General features: G+C 41.6%; 1 protein-coding gene across 1 annotated transcript; it reads right to left on the reverse strand.

Annotated features, from left to right (window-relative positions):
- Positions 1–844: 844 nt before the first annotated feature.
- LOC140740265 (intercellular adhesion molecule 5-like) lies at positions 845–15882 on the reverse strand. Its single transcript, XM_073069386.1, has 6 exons — positions 15768–15882; positions 10361–10636; positions 9846–10157; positions 8415–8708; positions 7453–7734; positions 845–2773 (listed from the first exon to the last, which is right to left on the reverse strand). Exons 1-6 carry the CDS (start codon positions 15832–15834, stop codon positions 2661–2663), a joined length of 1344 nt encoding a protein of 447 aa, XP_072925487.1. The 5' UTR covers positions 15835–15882; the 3' UTR covers positions 845–2660.
- Positions 15883–22454: the final 6572 nt, after the last annotated feature.

A 22454-nucleotide genomic window follows, 5' to 3' on the forward strand; every position in this document is an offset into this window, starting at 1 on the left:
GTCACCATGTAGCATTAACAAACCCACTAGGATATAACGCCCGCTCCAGTTCAGATGCAAACCATCCATTCTGTACAGGTCCCACCTTCCTGGGAAGGGAGCCCAATGATGCAAAAATCTTATGCCTTTCCTCCTACACCAACTCCTTAGGCAGGTATTAAACTGTATAATTTTCCTAGTTCTGGCCTCACTAGCACATGGCATGGGTAGCAATTCTGAGATCACAACACTAGATGTCCTGCCCTTTAACTTAGCACCTAACTCCCTGAACTCCCTATGCAGAACCTCACCACTCATCCTATCCATGTCATTGGTACCTACATGGACCATGACTTCCAGCTGTTCACCCTCCCACTTAAGAATGCTGAGGACTCGACCCAAGATATCCCAAACCCTGGCACCTGCGAAGCAAGATACCATGTGGGAATCTCGTTCTCACCCTCAGAGCCTCCTGTCCGTTGCCCTAACTAACAAATCCCCGACTACCATAGGGATCATCTTGATGGGACTCAACTTTTCCCATTGTCCTGCTCCAAATATATCTTAAAGAAATCCCATGTGGCAAGTACATTCCTTGCCCCTTTGTAACCCACCAAAATTTTCTGATTTAATTTCTTTCCCGCTTCCTTTATATTCTCAACGGCCTTGTCAGATTTCAGTTTCCTGAACCTTACGTATGCTGCCTTTCTATCTTTCACTAAATAACTCTCGTCACTGAAGTTCACCAGGGTTTCCCATGACTTTCTTTCATCCAGACAAGGACAAACTCGTCCTGACAATAAACACTCTAAACTGTGGGTAAGTCTTTATGAAAACACACAATACTTAATGAGAGCCGTGGAAGCAAAAGATTAATATTATTTATTTGTCAATAATTTTTAATATCATAGCAAAACTACATAATACAGAGTAACCAAATTCAGAGCAGCTTATCAAAAATCAAAGGTGTCCCAATAAATCTAGAAGCCCGAGGACTGGAGGAGCTTAGGTAGCAGGCATGATGATCAAGAAAAGATAAAGAGTAATTATTCAGAATACAAGAATAAATGAGTTAAAATGAAGGAAAATATCTGACTGCATCAAACAATCAACTGCTGGGAATCTGTGGGTTGGTCGAGCAGTGTCTGTGGGAGAGAAGGAAGTATTGTTGTTTCGAGTTGAAGCCCTTCCTCAGGACTGAGAGGAGCAGAGCTTAGATGGTCGCTCAGGTGGAACGGTGAGACAGGAGTCCAAAGAGATTTTTGGGCTGAGGAGAGGTGTCAGATGGTAGTGAGCTGCAGCAGGTTGAAGAGGAATGGGTGGGGGGAAGAGTTGATGCTTCAAATTGAATTCTTTCATCGTGACTGAGTGGGGAAGTGAGATGGTCTTTCCCCTGAGGAGGAGTGGTGACACAGGAGTCCAAGGTGATAGGTGGGCTGATGAGGGGCTCAAGGTGTCAGGCAGCTGTGCCAGGTAGGAGAGGAAACGGGTGGAGCAGAGTTTGGAGAATGACAGGTGAATTACATGGAGGCAGAAAAAGAGAGGAAAAAATGAGGAGCAGATGGCGGAGAGAATTGTGAAGTCTGGAGACAGCTACAGCAGGTAGATAAGTGGGAACACAAAGGGCCTCAAGTGCTGGAATCTGATAAGCGAGGAGCTGAGAATGGGGAACATTAGGGGGAAAAGTAACTGGACAATGGAAGACCAGATAAGAGTAAGGAGGTAGAGCTGTGTGGGTCAACTGTGAGTGGAGGTTGGACGGAACCAGGATGTACATAGGAAGAGAGCTAGATGGTGGGTGGTGGGGGTTGTTGTGGCTGAAGGAAAAGGAATAAAAATGGGAAGAACAGAAGAAGATTAGAAGGAGGAAAGTGATGTTACATAAGGAACTCACACTTTAAATGAGAATCATTGTATCATGCAGTAATGTTTTTGCCCGATCATTTCAAAGAATTGAGTCTGGGCCATTCCTGGCACTTGCACCAGGAAGGGAGATTGAAAGTGACCATGAAGACCTCAGAGAGTAATTAATGTCACTAAGGAATGAATCCTGGAGAAAGTGAGGAGAATAAAAACAGACCAGTCACACTCGCTTCATACTCATTATCCCCAGGAGTTAAAGAATCGGCTGAGAGGTAATGGTTCCTTTTATGATGTCCCAAAATTCCCATGACTCTGGAACAGCCTCAGTAAAGTGAAAAGGTAGAAAATGTAACATGGCATTCAGTGAGAAATAGAGAGAAATATATTTAATTAAACTGCAGTCGAACTGACATCAGATTTTTGCCACATGCTTGAATCCAGTCGACAGGACGTGTTAATAGAGCACATAGTAAATCAGAAATATGTATTTGATCTGAACTTTATTCCATCTGGTATGCAGGACAATTGTAATCTGTGGTTTTCATTGCTGTTCCAGATCTCCAGTGATGATCCAGTGTCTCTGGGAATCATTGTAACACACGGACCCCCAAAGCTGAGCATTCTCGGCAACGAGCAGGTACGGTGGGGCTACGTATTAACACTGCAGTCAGAAGCTTTCCTTGATAGGAATATGATTTACAGCATCATTAGAATATCTGTCCACCATCAGCATGTTATGCCATTCATATTGGATATTCTTGACTTCAATATTAGTCCGTTACATTACATTCCCAGCATCGTTTCCATAGACTCTCAGCTCACTGCCTTTGGCATTTGTATTTCTTGTAGAGGAACAGTGTCAGAGCGAGTGGAATTACAATTACCAAAAGTAGAACTACTGGAATTATCCATTTTGGTAACCCGGGTGAATCTATAAAACAACCGCAAAGGCGGTGATACAAGATTGACAATTGGAAACAAACACATTCACTATAAAGCTTTTGATCATTTTTATAAACACACATTTCCCCCTGCTTTCTCACATTTCCCACTCAATTCTCGTGCCTTGTATTCACTTCCACATCTTCATGTTCAAAATGGACTTACATCTATCTAATCAATTTCACAAAATCCTACTGTGTTTTATGACTAATAAATAGAATTTTGAAGAGTATCTGTTGTTGGAAATTCAGAAATCAATATGCATACTGAAAGAACCCAGAAACAAGAAGACCATGATGAAATAGTCCGTATGAGAGGTAACTGTCGCCCAGTACTCCGGAGGAAATAATTTGATCAGCTTTGAAATGATGTCATATAAAGATGGAGAGTCAGTGTATTTGCCATGTGTACATCAAAATTTGAAACATACTGTACATTTGACATTTTTGTCGATGAGCAACACAATTTGAATTAGTGCTGGTGGCATTCCGCAAGCTTTGCCATACTTCCACCACCAATGCAGCATGCTCACAACATGCGAACCCATTTGTCTTTGAAGCGTGTGTGGTAGGAACTTGGAACTCCCAGATGAAACCCGTGGTCACGGGGGAGAGCTACAATCAAAGGTATTGTTGGCATTGGAGAGGGTTCAAAGGAAGTTCACAAAAACGATTCAAGCACTGACGGGTTTGTCATATGAACAGCATTTGATGGTTCTGGGTGTCTACTCACTGGAATTCAGGAGAATGAGGGCTGACCTCATTGAAATCTATCAAATATTGAATGGCCTTGATAGAGTGGATGTGCAGAGGATGTTTACTCTACTGGGGGAGTTTAAGATCAAAAGACACAGCCTCAGAATGGAGGGGTGCCCTTTTAGAACGGAGATGAGGGGGAATCTCTTTAGCCAGAGGGTGGTGAATCTGTGGAATTCATTGTCACAGGTGGCTGTGGAGGCCAAGTCATTGGGCACATTCACAGCAAAGGTTGGTAGATTCTTGATCAGTCAGGGCATGAAGGGATACAGGGAGAAGACAGGAGGTTGGGGCTGAGAGGGAACATGAATCAGCCATGATGAAATGACAGAACAGATTCAATGGGCCAAATGGCCTAATTCTGCTCCTATATCTTAAACTCCTTATGAACAGAGAGCAGTAGAAATTGAACCCTAATCACTGGTGGTGTAAAACATTCCACTAACTGCTACTCTATCACGCCACCTGCTTTGTTAATGTTTTCATTAACAAGAACAGAGATAATCCGCAGTGGCTCAGTTTAATTTATCACCCAGTAGGTGGAGTATGTGAACCTGCTGCCTCAGTCGTTCATTGGGGGGGAGGGGGTCAGCTTAGAACCTGGTGCCCTGGTTTCTGCAGATGGAGTTGAAAAAGGAACTTGTTTCGTGAAAAAAACGCTTGTAATGTGTGACCACAAGCAATCTCTTCATTGAGAGAGGAGGCTGGACTCAAACTCACTGGTGAGTTTGCATGTGTACTGGGCTCTGTGTCACAATGGGAATGATGGCACGTGGAGTCTCTCCCTACAGCTGAGTACCAACCCAGGCTTCTACCAGGAAATGATCAGAGTCAGACCGAGGTTTAATGTCACCAGCATTTATCATGAAATCTGTTATTTTAGCAGCAGCAGAGCATTGTAATACGACTAAAACTTAGCTAGTTTATACAATATACTGAATATTTAAATTAAGTAAGTTGTGAAAAAAAGTAGTGAGTTTATGCTCGTGAGCTAAATTCTCATTCAGAAATTGGATGGCGGAGGGGAAGAAGCTGTTCGTGAATTGTTGAGTGTGTGCCTTCAGGCTTCTGTACCTCCTTCCTGATGGCAGCAATGAGAAGAGGGCATGTGTTGGGGGTCCTTAATGATGGATGCTGCCTTTTTGAGCGGTTGCTGCTCAAAACTGTCCTGTATGCTGGGGACACTTTTGCCCACGATGGAGTTCACAGCTTTCTACAGCAGTAACACCCCACCGTACCAGACGGTGATACAGACAGTTCAAATGCTCCCCGCGGCACGCCTGTAGAAACCTGAGAGTGTCTTTGGTGACTGTCACACCTCGTTATCAGGCGTGAGTAAGCGTCCCTTACGAGGGTCACCCGTTGAAAAACAACAGATGGTAAGTTGCAACAGCATGATAGTGCAAGGCAAGGGGTTTTATTTAGTGCCAGGTAGAAAAAAATGCAAAAGCTGGCCAAAAGTTGTGAAAGAAAATAATATTTACAAATAAGAATAAACATATATACTCAAAAATTTTCAAATATACTGAGGCTTTCTCCATGACACATTTTGTCTTTAACTTTCCAATATAACTGTCAACTCCAACCTCCACACCTCTCTAGCAAAGCCAGACTGAGGGTTTAAATTTGCCTCCACCTGGCCGAGAAGGAACCAGAAATTCTGCTGTTAGTCGGGGGAGGGTGGGGGTAATTACATGACCAGACCACAGTAGTTATTTCAGATGCAGAACTGGAAGTTTTCAAATGTGGATTCTAACTTCCTACAGACTTATTCCACAACAAATGCCTTGGTTAAACTTATAAATCAGTCTCCACATACTCAGATGAATATAAAAGAATAATGCCTCCCCACCTGTGGTGTTGCCTGCGTAGGGCACAGTGCACCTGCTCCCACTAACCCAGGTATTACCTTAGCATGCCCCAAACTGTCCCTCTGGGTTTTTGGGGCTGTTGTGCTGTCCACAAACCGATATATTGGTGTGAGTGAAAATAAATGAATTGTTTGAAATGTCTGTGTCCAGAATCGTTATTTTTATCTGTTATAAACCACTAGAGCACGTTAACTGAGGGGATTATTTTGATTAGCCAAGCTAGCGATTGTCTTACTGGTTGGGGTGTGCAAAAGGTGAACGCCCAAAAACTGCAGAACCAGGAAGAGTGACTAACCGGGCAAACGGGCGAGGTTAGCGGGAGAATTAGCATTGCCAACCTATTTTGTCACAGTGCCACACCAAATCTCCTCAAACTCTGAATGAAATAAAGCCAGTGTCCTGCCTTCTTTGTAACTGCATTGATCTGTTAGGCCCAGGATATCTTCTCTGCAATGATGACACTCAGGAACTTGAAAGTGCCCAATGCAGTTGTTTTCACAATAACTGGAGTTGACAACCACGAAGAAACTGTTAAAGGAAACTCCCAAACATTGGGCAACTCAGTTCCGAATGCCAGGTTTGAAATCTAACACAAGATCACAGGGTAAAAACTGCAAAAGTAAAAGATGCGTGCAAGAAGTAAAATTTGTTAAATGATTTTTACAGCACACAGTAGTATGATGTCTGAAGGTAACTTTAAAATTTGCTGAGAATGATTAAAAATTAAATTGGTCATACAATTATGAAACTTGATGCAAGAGGGAAGAGGCAGTAGGTGGAGGAGGACAATGAGAGGAGCACAGGATCGATACAAGTGGGTGTGCGATGGTCAGGTGGCCAAAGTTTCTGTTTCTTTACTGTATAAATCCGAAACTCTGATTAGGAAGAGAGAGCAGGAGATGAAAGAGTTTGGGGCAGAGTACAAGCAAAGATGTGGGTGGGGTACAGATGGTAAAAAAGACGAGAGATAAGAGAACAGAGAGTGAGAGGAAGGGGGTAGGGAAGGGTGAAGGGAGTAAGTGAGGTGCCAGAAAAAAGATGAGGGAGAGGGCATAGAGAGACCAAGCAAAGATGAGGAACGAATGGAAGCCAGGGAGGAGAACAGAAAGCGGGGGGGGGGGGGGGGGGGAGGGTAAGGAGAAGAGAGGGAGAAGGATTTGAGGAGGGTGTGGGGAGGGATAACATGAGAACCTTGACAATGCAGAGGGGCACAAGATTCTCCATTCTGGGGGTGCTCAGGCCATCAGTGGATGGAATATAGAACTATAAAGCACAGGGACTGGCCCTTAAGTCCATAACATGTGTCGATGATGAAGCCAAGTTAAACTAAACCAATCTGCCTGTAGGTGATCAATAACACCTTCATTCCCTGTGTGGTCACAGGGTGATCAATCACTTACATACTACTGATTCTACCACCACTCTGCAGCCCTTTTGCACCTACCACTCTGTAAAGTACTTACCCGCACACCACATTTAAACTTTTTAACTGTTCATCTTGATGCTACGTTCCTTAGCACTTGATATTGCTACCTGGTGAAAATGAAGTAACAATCTACCCTGTCTCGGCCTCTCATAATTCTATAAACCTCTATCAGGCCTCCCCTCAGGATCTGACTCAGAGGGAGGAATGCCTCTGATGTCCCCAGCTCAATCATCCGCAATATTCAGGGATCGGTGGGCAACACTGTGTCCCCTTATTCCTATGTTTCTTTTACTGTGTATTCCTTTGCTTTATTTCCCCCCTGAGATATATATATATATATATATATACACACACACACCACACACACACACACACACACACACACACACACACACACACACACACACACACACACACACACACACACACACACACACACACACACACACACACACACACACACACACATCCCCACTGTCAAGACAGATCCAGAATTCTTAATTAAACCTTTCTGTTTGAAAAATGTATACCACAAAGATAAAAAAAAAATGAAAATAACTGGCAACAGATAATCTCGCACATCACTACCCGGTGGTACCGGTGTGATGTCACTCACCATGGACAGCGAGAGCGGTGGACTGTCGTTTAACAATGGTGTTGGAGTGATGGTGAAGTGTCAGCTCGGCCTCGCAGGTGAACTGCTGTCCATTCAGCTCTGCTCGTGGATTCTCAGTGTGGTAGATAGTCAGCCCAGTACTGGCTGACCTGTTCACTAATATCTCACTTCCCTTCTTCAGTCTGAGTTGAAGTTCCCCTGAGATGTTAAACACACTGCAGGTAATATTCACCGGAATACCCTCAGTGGTGATCAGGATGTGGATTTCAGGGTTGGAGAAAACTGTAACAACAGAAAACATTCTTAGAAACTTTCTCAAAGCAAGTCCTGCGTTCCATCTGCCTGACTGGACTAATGTAGCTAAAGCAACTGTATGGTCAGTCTGTAACATCACATACACTGTCTGTGTCATATGGCTGATAAATATCAAAATCCCCACACAATTCCCAATATCCCAGACAGCATTCATCCCTGACCCAGAACACTGGACTCCTACTACATGTAGTTTAAAAAAAATTTGCCTGACTGCAAATTGCTTCTTTATTTCTTTGCAAGATGTTTGTTTCCTGATTTGATTGTACAATTTCAGCTTTCATTGCCCAGGAAATTCTGACTGATTTACTTACTGTTAATGACTTCTCAGGTAAGTACAGTATATTCATGAAACATCATCAACCAAAACTAGGAACAGGACCTAGTCACATGGCCCATTGAGCCTGCTCCACCACTCTGTAAGCTCACAATTCAATATAGATCAGCGGCTTTATGCTCATCTTCCTTGATCACCATTTTACAATTAAAAACTAGTAATTTCACTGGGAAATGGTCCCATTGACTGGGGATGTTTTGTGACTCGGGCTACCAGTTCAATCAACAGAGACACTACTGCTTGAGGAAACACCACCGACGAACAACAGGAAACTGAGTTCTGGTCCTTGTCTGAGTGCAGTGAACATACTCACCGTAAACCTCAATGAAAACGCTATTGTTCTTCGGTGGAATTGATGGATAATCCTCTAAATCTGCCGTGCAGGAGACTTCAGTCAGACCGGTCTCTCGTGGTGTCCATGTAGTTGTTGCCCTGACTGTGGTGGCATCTGACCGATTTGTTACTGAATTCTGTTGTTCACCGTCCCAAAACCATCGTACTCTCATCTTCTCAGCTGGATAGACGTTTGGGACCTCACATGTTAATGTGACCTCCTGATTCACTTCTACAGGGTCTCTGCTGAGGATCCTCGGAGGCTCTGGAAAAGCTGCAAGACACACAAGAAATTCACTGCAGTTCAGTTTGCAGTGGTAAATACTGATGGACGGAGGTGGAGATTGGCCGGGTCACACATCTGGGAGTCTATTACACCTAATCCATCAATCAGATGTCCGATACTTCATTCTAGAGAAATTTCTCTTTCCCTAATTTCAAGTTTCTCACTCTGCCTTCTGCTCCAGCCACAAGCAGTGGTACTTATGACCTTGTGCAGTCATTAATTGAACTCAATATGACCTTAATTTGAACCTTGTTTTAACATCCCAGTTGAGTATCATAGACTTCAGTTTGGTGATTAGAGGAATAAATTTAGCAGGTTATTTTGTTGATCCTGTATCAAGGTGTGTTCTTTGACCAGTACCTCTACTGACTAGCAAGGTGTGGAATGGGAGTTGGATGTAATTCCATCAGACACCCATTCACTGGTGGGAGCATTCAGCCGCCAGCTGGGCAGAAGACAGCCTGGAAAGCAACCGGCCACAGTGGCTACACTGAGCATCAACTAATCTCACATCTACCGGGGTTTCCAGCACCTCCTGTAGGAGGATTTGCCATATGGTCATCGTGCTGTCTTCCCACTGCACAGCCAAGCACCAATAACTGACTGACTCTCACATCTTCTTACATCTGTCATGATGTTGACAGACTTTCCTTCAAATGGACCCACTCTGCCCTCTCCCACTACACTGACAGTGGGTTTCAGGCCAGGGCCTCCGCTGACAGGCTGAAGTCAAGTGAAACTTATTTTTAATCTGGAGTTCAGACTCTAACTATTTGCTTTGAAGGCTCCCCAAATGCTTTTTTAAAAAAGCAAGCAATTTAGTCCTGCCCAAGGGTCTCAACCTGAAACATCAACTGTACTTTTTTCCACAGATGCTGCCTGGCCTGTTGAGTTCATCCAGCATTTTGTGTGTGTTGCTTGGATATCTCGCACCTGCAGATTTTCTCTTGTAGACAATTTACATTTACACTCTGTTAGTTAAAAATCTTGGACAGTTGCAAAAATGCCCAGGTTCTCATTTCCCCAGATATAATGTGAAAATTATCAGAACATGGCATCTTCCAACAAAATATTTCCATTCAAACTACTCCCAAAGCAGCAGTAAGTTGTTAAAGTGGAACTTACAGTAAGTCTGCAGAGTCAGAGAGGCATTTGTGATGGGTTTTGTGGGATTAGAGTCCAAGTTCAACTCTGCCAAGCAGGTGTACACCATTCCATCGTCTGAAATACTTGCAATGAAATGAAGGACATTCTTCAATGGACCATCTTCCGGGAAACCTGGGTCCTCTGTGGAACTACGTTGAACAACCTCCCTCCCTCTGAGCCAGGTGAGTACGAGTTTGTTCTTTGGATAGACCTTCGGGCCAGTGCACTCCAGCTGATATGGTTTGTTAACTTCCAGCACTTCAGGAGGTGGAACAACACTTAAGTTTCGATCTGTTAATCATGACAGACAGTAGAGATTGGAACATTCCAAATCAAAAGTTAACCCAACAACCAGTGTGCTTGTGGATCTTCCCATTTTATGACATCCTCAGTTTCTGTGAAACATTTTCAAGTGATACATAATTTAATGTTGCTGCCTTTCATCCTGTTATACTCTGCTATGGGATGTATTTAGAACAAGAGATTTCACTTACTGTACACTGGGACTACCCGTTTGTCCTCCTTCACTTGTTTTCCTGCAGATTGACAGATTACAGTACAGGGTGCTGAGAAATCCCATTGCTGGACACTCGGAAATCGGTCTGTAATCCACTTATCACTACGAGTGCTGTTGGGATCTGTCCCTGGTTTATATTCCATAATGATCGTTGGGTCGTTACATGTTGTACTGCAGGTCACCTCCAGGGAGTGTCCAAGTTCCACTGCTGGGGGTTTTGTTTTGACCAAAACCTCAAATCCATTCAGTTTACCTGCCAGAGACACACAGGGAAATGGAATCTGTTCAGTGAAGTGTTGTGTGCAGTTCAGTCTCAGCTAAGAATGGATAAACTTCCAGTTCAGACAATGAGGGGACGGTTCACCAGACTGATTCCGGGGATGGCAGGACTGGCATTTGAAGGGAGTTTGAGTCAACTATGTCCACGTACATTGAGATTTGGAAGAATTAGAGAAAATTGAATCAAATGCATAACGTTTTAACGGATCTTGAGAGGTTGGATGCAGGATGTACATTTTCCCCAGCTGAAGAGTGTAAACAAGGGATTGTAAATTCAGAGTGCAGGGATTGAGCTGTGGAGAAAAATCTTCACACACATATAGTGAAGACCAAATCACTAAACATATTTAAAAAGGAAGACAGACTTTGAGACACCAGTGGCATTTATGTGGAAAACGCGGGCACCTCTTGTGTGCAACAGTTTGAACAAACCTCATTGCCATCTGTTCCACACAAAATAAATGTTTGGTTCAATGGTTCCATTTAATATCAGATAATGTATATAGGATACAACCTGAAATTCTTGCTCTTCACAGACATCCATGAAACAAAAGGAAAAAACCCGAAGAATGAATAACAGAAAACATTTTAACCCCAAAGCCCCTCTCCTCCCATGCTCAAGCAGCAAAAGCATCAGTCTTCCCATCCCTCTGACTCCACTTGCTCCAGCAAACACATCAACCCTCGCTCCCACCACCCACCATGCAAGCAAAAGCAAAACCCCCAGAGACCAATGTCTAGAGTCAATTAGAAACTACTTTCCATCCCAACACATCAACATTCCAGACAGGATAATTTTGTCAGTATAATTTTGGCCCTTGCACATTCAAACTGAAGGTATACTTTCAGTCAAAGACATTAAATACTACTCTGTTCTAAAATGGGTGGATCTGATGTCAAACAGTATTATGGCCCAGTACCGAATTCTGCAAAAGTTTTGCCTTGAGATAATTAAGGTCTATCTTGCCAAGCATCATTCAGCAGAAATTACCAGATTCAGATTAATATCAACATCATATGTTGTGAACTTTGTTAACTTTGCTGCAGCAGCACAATGAAATACATGATAAATATAGAAAACAACTATATTACAGTAAAAATATATGGATATTGGAAATGGAAATGGAAAATGAAATGTTATTTTGGTCAGTACAAACATAACAAAAAGCATCATTTTCAATGATGATTTCATAAAACAAAATTAAATAATAAAAATCTTTAAAACAGACCAAAATGGTGTAGGCTGAAGCTACAGCTTATTATGTCTATCCCTCTTACATATACAAAACATATTTAGCATCAACCATCACATCAAAACAAAAATTTCATAATCTTTTTACACAAAATCCAATTCCAAGTATAGTTTATTTACATTACTCCCATTCATTTTAAGTCATATACTTTATATTTGTTCATTAAATAGTTTTAAAATAACTTTTCAAACTTGTTAAGTGTGGTGCATGTTTTTAAATTCTCACTACAACTGTTCCATAGATTCACCCCTCTGAAATACAGTGATTTTATACATTTGTTCTTATTCTTTGTTTTTGAAATATACATGTTCCTCTTAAATCATATTGAATTTCTCTCCTTTTAAACAACCTTTGGATACTTTGTGGTAGCTGTCCATTTTTTACTTTATACATAATTTGTATTATTTTAAAATGTTTAGTTGAATAAATAGTGGATTGATTGGCTCATAATAACTTGTCTTAATTACAATTTGTATAACTGTCTTTTGGAGTAGAAAAATTGAGTTTGTATTTGTTTTGTATGTATTTCCCCATACCTCTACACAGTAAATCATGCATGGGACTATAAGTGAACAGTTTAATGTATACAAAGGTTCTTGATTTAAGAAATCTTGCGCTTTGTACAGTATTGCAATAGATTTTGACATTTTTGCTTTGACATAATTTATATGTAGTATCCAGCTTAATTGATTATCAATTACCACTCCTAAAAATTTTGTTTCAGATACCTTATCAATTTCAACATCATTTATTCTAAGTTTACTATATGAGTTTGGTACACAGTTTCCAAGTATTATGAATTTAGTTTTACTTAGATTCAGTGATAATTTGTTAGTATCAAACCATTTCTTTATAATTTTTAGTACTTTCCAAAAAGTTGTTTCAGATGTTCCCCACTACAAAATATAGTTGTATCATCAGTAAATAATATATATTTTAATGTCTGAGAAACCATATATATGAGGGGTGATTGATAAGTTTGTGGCCTAAGGTAGTTGGAGTCAATTTTAGAAAAAATTATTTTTCAACGTAGTCCCCTCCTACATTTACACACTTAGTCCAGTGGTCATAGAGAATACAGATCTTGGACTCCAGAAAGTGTCCACAGCAGGGGCAATTGATAAGTTTGTGGCCTAACATAGAAGGAGATGAGTTATACAGCTCTCTTTACATACATATGCAGTTCAACTCTTTGAGTGATTATGCAGAAAATTTGAAGTTAATAACTCATCGGGGTGATTGATAAGTTCACAACCTAAGGTAGAAGGAGATGAGTTATTAACTTCAAACTTTCTGCATAATCACTCTTCTTCATCAGTTGCTCTTAGAAACATAGTGTGAGTGTTTATATTGATAATATTACTATTTACTCCATCTTTATTGCTGGATTCAGTAATTAATTTAGCTAATTTTGTTCCCACATTAACAAAGAAACCATTAAACCTATCTGCAACCAAATTAGTGTCCTTTATTACCGTATCATTGTTTGAGTTAAAGTAATATGGGTAAATTGTTTTTCTTTTATCCTTTTTAATAATTTCATTTTAAACTCTCCAAGTATTTTTAATATTATTTCTATTATTCTCCAATAATTTACTATAACTCCTTTTACTAGATCTCATAATACCTGTTAGCTTATTTTTATATATCTTATATTTAATTTCAGCTTTCTTTGTACTATGTTTTAAGAATTTCTTATATACTTCATTTTTCTTTTTACAAGCATTTTGTATTCCCTTTGTTAACCAAGGCTTATCAATATACTTCTCGTTGTCAACTAACTAGTTTATCATACAAATTAGTTATTACAGAAACAAATGCTTCATCTACATCAACTGTATTCCAATCTTGTTTAATTAACTCCTCCTTAAGAGATTTAATAGTACCTTCTGTTATATGTCGAATTAACCTACTAGTTTTAATTTCATTATTAATCATGATGCAGCTCTCAAAAGCTACAAAAACAGGCAGATAATCACTAACATCATTTATGAGTAAACCTCCTGTTATTTTCCCATCAGTAACATTTGTAAATATTAACGATGAGTGTAGCACTATTTACAGTTACCCTGCTTGGTTGTGTGATTGAAGGATATAAAGTCATGCAAAATGAGTTAACTATTAAATAGTTAAATTAAAATAAGTACAAAATCAGAAATAATAATAAGTACTGAGGTAGAGTTCATGGGTCAATGTCCATTTAGGACTCGAATGGCAGAGAGGAAGAAGCTATTCCTGAATCGCTGAGTGTGTGCCTTCAGTCTTCTGTACTTCGTCCCTGATGGTAACAATGAGAAGAAGGGATGTCCTGTGTGATGTGTGTGCGTAATGCTGGACGCTGCCTTTCTGAGGCACAAGTCCTTGAAGATGTCTTGGATACTACGGAGCCTACTACCCATGATGGAACTGACCAACTTTACAATATAAAGTAACAAAATTTTTTTGCCAGTTTTCATAAAGTGAAGCCAAAAAATGAGATAGGAAGCCGGCAACTGCCCATCTTATAAAACACAGTGGTGCTGGTAAGTTTGTGAACCCTGTAGAATGTTCTCTATTTCTGCATGAATATGACCTAAAATATGGTCAGATCTTCATGCAAATCATAAAACCAGATGATGAGAGCCCAGTTAAATATGTAACACCAAAAGCATTATACTTGTTTATTCATTTATTTATTTATTTATTGAGAAAAATGACCCAATATTACATGTATTTGCTGGGAAAAGTATGTGAACTTCTGGGTAATGCCTTCTACAAAAGCTATTTGGAGTCAGATGTTCCAATCAATGAGATGGGATTGGAGGTGTGGATTGTAGAGGTGCCCTGTCCTATAAAGTCAGAGCCTGCTCTTCTCATGAAAGGTCTGTTTATGTGCATCTTGCCTCAATCAAAACAACTTTCAGAGGACCTTAGAAGAAGAATTGTAGAGATGCATGAAGCTGGAAAAGGCTACAAGAGCATTTCTAAAGACCTGAGTGTACATCAGTCCATAGTAAGAGAAATTGTCCACAAATGGAGGAAGCTGTTGCTACTGTCCCTGGGGATGGGCGTCCTGCAAAGATCACACCAAGAGCTTAAAGTGCAAGGCTGAAGGAGATGAAAAAGAACCCAAGGGTAACAGCAAAAGATCTGCAGAAATCTCTAGAACTCGTTAAAGTCTCTGTACATGTGTCCACTATAAGAAAAACAAGAATGGTGTTCCTGGAAGGACACCACGGAGGAAATCATGTCTCAAGTTTGCAGAAGACCACCTGGATATTTTACAACACTTCTGAGGCAATGATCTGTGGACAGATGAAACTAAGGTTGAGCTTTTCGGCAGAAACTGTTTGGAGGAGAAATGGCACTGCACACCAACACCAACATCGCATCCCAAATGTGAAGCGTGGCGGAAGGCGCATCATGGTTTGGGGCTGCTTGGCTCCCTCAGGGCACAGATAGCTTGCAATCGTTGAGGGAACAATGAATTTAAAATTGTACCAGAACATTTTACAGGAGAATGTCAGGGTAGCAGTCCGTCACCTGAAGCTTAATAGAAGTTGGACAAGACAGAGAACAGGAAGGAGCCCAACGAAACGCGGAGTCTGCGACCGGTCAGCTTTTGTCCAGCGTAAAACAGTGAACGTGAAAAAAAAACGAGTATCCAAGAAAAGGTCTGAAGCGCCCCCGACGTTATGCAGAATAAAGAAACACATTCATCAACTGTGGCAGGCTGAAGATCCGTTCATGAGACGCACAGATAGATACTCTAACTGTCTCGCAGAAGCACACAGTTATAAACATTCAGCATCTGACTCTGGGAGATCAAACAGATGAATAGACATTTATTACGTTTAAAGGTATTTCACCTACCTGTTATGGTGGAAAGTGCTGTGAGAAATAAAACATAACCGCCCGCGGAAATCGGCGTGTAATCCATAATGAGTGCCTGTCAAAGAGGGCGTGATCCGGAGTTGACGAGGTTTCAGACCTTGTGCTTGTGATCCGCGGCTGTCCATGTCAAACACATCCGCTCCGGCGATCGATCAGCATCCGTGATGCTGGGACAGAGTTAATTTCTCACGGTCAGTACGAGGTACCCGGGGAGCTCAGACGGACTCCTCTTCCTGGGTGGATTCAAAGATTCAAAGTACTTTTATTATCAAAGTACGTATGCAGTGTACAACTCTGAGATTCATCTTCCGCACAGACAGCCACGAAATAAAGAAAACCGAGGAACCCGTCCAAAGAAAAAACATCAATCCCTCACCCCCGCCTCACGAGCAAAAATAACCAAATTGCACAAACGCAACAAATAAAAGAGCGAACAATACAGAATATAAAACACACAATTAAAAGAGTCCAAGCATATTCAGGTCAGCTGTGTTGGCTAGCTACAGGCTGCTCCAATTCAAAAACGCCCAAAATAGCAAGAAAAAAAGTAGTGACCAGAAACTGGAAACACATCATAGCGATAAACTACAGAGTCCAATCTATAAACCGGAACTCCGGCGCCATTCTCCGACAGCATCGAGGGTGAAAGAGAGAGACCGCCACACGCAAACACCTTCCTCGGGCGGCAAAGAGCAAGAGGCCGGTAGACTGGGCTGAACATCCGCAAGATTTGCCAAACGTCCGTAAATGTGTAATGGAGAGTGGTGACTGGCTGCATCACGGCCTGGTATGGAAACATCAATGCCCTTGAACGAGAATCCTCCACAAAGTAGTCGATACATCCCAGTACATCACGGGTAAAGCCCTCCCCACCACTGAGCACATCTACATGAAATGTTGTCACAGGAAAGCAGCATCCATCATCTTGAACCTCTACTAACCAGGACATGCTCTCTTCTCACTGCTGTCATCAGGAAAATGGTTCAGGAACTTCAGGACTCACACCACCAGGTTCAGGAACAGCTATTACCCCTCAACCATCAGGTTTTTGAACCAGAGGCAATAACTGCACTTGCTCCATCGTTGTAATGTTCCCACAACCAACGGATTCACTTTCCAGGACTCTCCATCTTAAGTTCTCGATATTTATTGCTTATTTATTTATTTATTATTACTTATTTTCTTTTTCATTTTGTACTTGCACAATTTGCTGCCTTTTTCACACCAGTTGAATGCCCAAGTTGGTGCGCTCTTCATTGATTCTGTTTTGGTTACTATTCTAAAGATGTATTGAGTATGCCCACAAGAAAATGAATCTCTGGGTTGTACATGTTGTCATATATGTACTTTGATAAGACATTTTACTTTGAACTTTGCTCAACTCTTTCACCTTGGTGGGCCCAGTTAGTCTCTCCTGCACTATTCCTGTTCTTCCAGGTGCTCTGGTTTCCTCCCACAGTCCAAACATATACCGATGGTAGAGTAATTGGTCATTGTAAATTGTCCAAACACATACCAGTGGTAGGGTCATTGTAAGTTGTCCCATGATTAGTCTGGGGTTAAATTGGGGGCTGTTGGGTGGTGTGGCTCGAAGGGCCTTAAGGACCTACTCCACACTGGATCTCAATCAATAAATATATAACATATTAAACATTTAGATGATAATGTGGTAAAGTAGATCAGTAAATTTGTGGATGACACCAAGATACTGGACATCAAAGTATGCAGTGTGATCTGGACCGGTTGGAAAAATGGACTGAAAAGTGGCAGATGGAATGTAATACAGACAAGTGTGAGGTGGGAGGACAAACCAGAATAGGACTTACACAGTGAGGAGTGTAGAACAAAGGGATCCGTGAATTATCAGATTGATAATTCCTTGAAAGTGGCGTCACAAGTACATGGGGTCGTGAAGTGAGCTTTTGGCTCAATGGCCTTCGTAGATCAGAGCACTGAGTACGGTAGTTGGGATGTAATGTTTAAGCTGTAGAAGAACATAGAACGTAGACATAGAAATCGACAGCACACTACAGGGCCTTCAGCCCACAATGTTGTGCCGACCATGTAATCTAGTCTACAAACTGCCTAGAATTTTCTACCACAAAGCCCTCTACTATTCTAAGCTCCACGTACCTATCTAAGAGGCTCTTAAAAGACCCTGTTGTATTCGCTTCCACCACCGCCGCTGGCAGTGCATTCCACACACCCATCACTCTCTGTGAAAAGCTTACCCCTGACATCCCTCCCCCCCATAGCTACTTTCAAGCACCTTAAAACTCTGCCCCCTTGTGTTAGCCATTTCAGCCCTGGGAAAAAGCCTCTGCATGTCCATTTGATCAATGCCTCCCTTCATCTTAGACACGTCTATCAGGTCACCTCTCATCCTCCATCGCTCCAAGGAGAAAAGGCCAAGTTCACTCAATCTATTCTTATAAGACATGCTCTCCAATCCAGGCAACATCCTTGTAAATCTTCTTTGCACTCTCTCCATAGCATCCACATCTTTCCTGTAGTGAGGTGAACAGTACTTCATGGGGTCTAAGTAAGGTCTTAGATGGGTGCAACATTACCTCACAGCTCTTGAACTCCATCCCATGTTTGATGAAGGGCAACATACAATATGCCTTCTTAACAACTCTGTCAACCTGCGCAGTAGCTTTGACTGTCCTATGGACATGATCCCAAGATTTCTCTGATCCTCCACACTCTCAAGAGTCTTACCATTAATACTATTTTCTGTCTTCAAATTTGACCTACCATATTGAACCACCTCACGCTTACCTGGGTTAAATTCCATCCTCTACTTCTCAGCCCTGTTCTGCATTCTATTGATGTCCCACTGTAACCTTTGACAACCCTCCAGACTATCCACAACACCCCCAGCTTTTGTGTCATCAGCAAACTTACTAACACACCCTTCTACTTCCTCATCCAAGTCATTTCTAAAAATCACAAAAAGGAAGGGTCCCAGAATAGATAACTGCAAAACATCACTGGTCACTGACCTTCATGCAGAATACAAACCATCTACAACCATTCTTTGCCTTCTGTGGGCAAGCCAATTCTCGATCCACAAAGCAAGGTCTCCTTGGATCCCATGCCTCCTTACTTTCTGAGTGAACCTCATATGGGGAACCTTATCAAATGCCTTACTGAAATCCGTATATACAATATCCACTGCTGTACCTTCATCAGGATTTTGGTGAGGTCCAGTTTGGAGTATTGTATGCAGTTCTGGTCACCTACCTATGGAAAGATAGCAATAATGTTGAAAGAGTGCAGAGAAAGTTTTCAAGAACATTGCCAGGATTTGAGGATCTGAGTTATAGGGAAAGGTTGAATAGGTTCGGACTTTATTTTTTGGAATGAGGGAGAATGAGGGGAGATTTATGGAAGTAAATAAAATATTGAGAGATACAGATAGGGTGAATACATACGGACTTCTTCTAAGACTGGAGGTCATACACCAGGGGTTCACAACCTGGGGTCCACAGACTCCTTGCCTTATGGTATTGGTATGCCTTATGGTATTGGTCCATGGCATAAAAAAGGTTGGGAACCCATGTCACAGGGTGAAAGATCCACCTGAGGGGGAACTTCTTCACTCAGAGGGTGTTGGGAATATAGAACAAGCTGCCAGTGGAAATAGTAGATGCAGGTTCAATTGCAAAGTTTAAGAGAGGTTTGGATAGGTATTGGAGGAGTGTGGAGGGCTATGATCTGGCTGTGGGTAGATGGGATAAGGCACCAAATCAGGCCAACATGGACTTGAAGGGCCGAAGGGCCTGATTCTGTGCTGTACTGCTCAATGACTATTTGTCATCAGCTATTTCCTCCTTTTTCCTTTCAGCATCAACAGATCACGTGATCAGAGGCCTCCGCTCTATTGACTCACTTCGCATTTTGCTTCTCATCCTAGGAAAGTAATCGTTCATCTCTTTTCTCACAACTCCAGAGCACATCAGGTCTCTCCTTCCTCGTGACATTTCCAAGGTCAAGCTACTTGGTGTTTGCAGCAATTTCTGTGTTAGATTTGGACTGGACTTGTCCTGGGCTGGAAGGCCAGTTGTGTGATACAGATGAGTGAACTGCCCACAGTTTGGCAGTGTGTGGACTCATAGAGTCCACTGTCCTCTTACAGAATTATTGCCCGGACAGTCTGGGAAAACAGAGTGGCAGTGAAGCAGCTTCTTCAACCGATGAGAAATGACTGGATGGGAGGTTGCTTGAGCTCTGATATAAATAGCCTGGAGAGTGGTTACAGAGCAGGGTGTTCCCCGTTTGTTCCACTTTCAGTCTCATGGATGGAAGAGGGTTATAAGGAAGAAGCTGAAATATGGATTACAGTTAATATAACTTTGTAAAACAAAGCAGCTTTCAAGATTTACTTGGTATGAAGGATACACTAATTATATACCGTGTTCCCTGATGTGAATTGTGAATAAGATAAAATAGCTGACCTTTAATCCTGAATTGCCACTTCTTTCTCATCAGTTCAGTGTCTGTTTCCAGCTCCACGAGTATCAATTCTTTCATGTTCTGATGTTGCTCAGGAAACAGAGAACAGAGAACAGTACAGCACAATACAGGCCCTTTGGCCCACAACGTTGTGCCAACTTTTAACCTACTCCCCGATCAATCTAACCCTTCCCTTCAACACAGAACATAGCCCTCTATGTTTGCTTTCATCCAAGTTATTAGTGAAGAGAAATGGGAAGAATTCCTGAAGGATGAACGCCTTGATTGAGATCATCTCTAATGCACAAAGTCCTGGAAAGTCAGATCCAGTTTCTGTATTTACCATGTAGTTATGCTTTGTGGTGTATCTGGCAAAGGATGAGATTAAACAGTGTCTCCCATGAAAGAAGCCTAAACTCAGACACATACTGAATTCTGATCTCCCTCTTTAGAATCAGAATCAGAATTCAATATCACTGCCATATAGTGCATCATGAAATTTGGTGTTTTGTGGCAATAAATAAAAATCTATAAATTACTATAAGAAATAGTCATATATGTAAAAAAGATGAATTTAGTGCAAAAAGGGAGCAAAAAAAGTGAGATGTTGTTCATGGGTTCATTCATTGTCCAGTTGTGCATATATGCAGTTCAGAGCAGAGGAGGTCCCTACAATCACAATAAAGTCCAAAATACATTACCGCTTGGAGTTTCCCATCAGAAAACTACTTACTATCAGCCCCAGTGCAAAACTGTCCTGTATACAAACAAACTGAGCATCACACTCCTTGTCAGGAAAACTATTTCAGTCACAGTGCTCATGTCTCGGAATAAAGCACAGTCTCACCAGGTTATTGGTTAAAAATCCCGATCCTCCCAACCAGCAAACAGAAACTGAAAGACCACAAGATGCAGCCTCCCCTTCTGAACATCTTGCACAATTGACACAATAGTCCTTGTTCACAATTTACACACAGTATTTCTACAGTTTCAACAATGCTCTTCTGCACCAACAGTGTGTTGCTCCTCGTCTCCTGTCTGCAGGTTCCAGATTGCAGCCGTGGTTGAAACTCTGGTGTTTCCTCACACCTCTGCTGTGCTCCTGTCAACAAAGTTTTCAACTTACTTCTGTTGTGTATGTGATATTTCAATGATATTTGAGTAATTATGTATATATGTTGTTTAATTAGGGATTCTTGTTTATTAAATAATTAATTACAAGTTATGTGTATAATTACGTTAATCACACTTGTCATCACTCTACCATGTGATATGTGTGTCCTTTGCTTAAAGTAAATGCGAAGTTACACACATATTCCCGGACACTTGCGTCTTCCTTGAATTAGTTTAATGTTCTGAAGCTACAAAACTTAATGATGGTGACGAGGATGGGATCATAGTGTATGAGTACAGCATCTGATGTCACCATTTCCCTTACCTATTTGAAAGCCACCTCACACTGCTTTGTCCATTGCCATTTCTTCTCGATCTATAGGAATGAGTTCAAGAGGTGGAGCAGGTTTGGCAGGAACCTGTTATAGTTGCTTACAAATACTAAAAAGGACCGGAACTGTGAAATGTCTTTTGGCCTTGGGCCATCCATCAGTGCTTGAATTTTCTCAGTGCACTTGTGTAATCCTTGTGCATCAATCGTGCGGCCACAGTAAGTGATGCTTGGTTTAAAGAATTCACACTTGTTGCGTCATGCTCTGAACCCATAATCTTCTCATCTTTTTAACACTTTCTTGAGATTTTGGAGTTGTTCCTTGTCATCTTTACCAGTAACAATGATGTCATCCAGGTAACAGTGAGTGCCTGGGCAGCCTTGCAGCACCTGGTCCCTAGCTTTCAGCCAGAGTGCAGGTGCAGGTGTCACTCTATTATAGCGATAAAGTCCTTTGTTAGTTTTTATGTTGAGAAACACTCTGGACTTTCTCCATTTGGGAGCCAAAGACATTGATAAAACAAGGATGAAGATTCTGCTGAGAAACATGAACAGCTAAGGATGAATTGGAAAAGCAGGACCTGACTACAAGGAGAATGATTTTGGAGGAGAGAATGCATGGTGCAAAGGTTTCCAGTTCAAGGGACACCAATACTAGGAAAGAGGGAAGTGTCACATTGGTGCTTTCACTTGAAATGGGCCAGGGCCAGAGACTAAGTGAATTAAATAACTGTGGCTTAAAACTAATCATCAGGGATCGGGAT

The sequence above is a fragment of the Hemitrygon akajei genome, chromosome 16, assembly GCF_048418815.1.
Source record: "Hemitrygon akajei chromosome 16, sHemAka1.3, whole genome shotgun sequence".
In the NCBI taxonomy this organism is placed as follows: Eukaryota; Metazoa; Chordata; class Chondrichthyes; order Myliobatiformes; family Dasyatidae; genus Hemitrygon; species Hemitrygon akajei.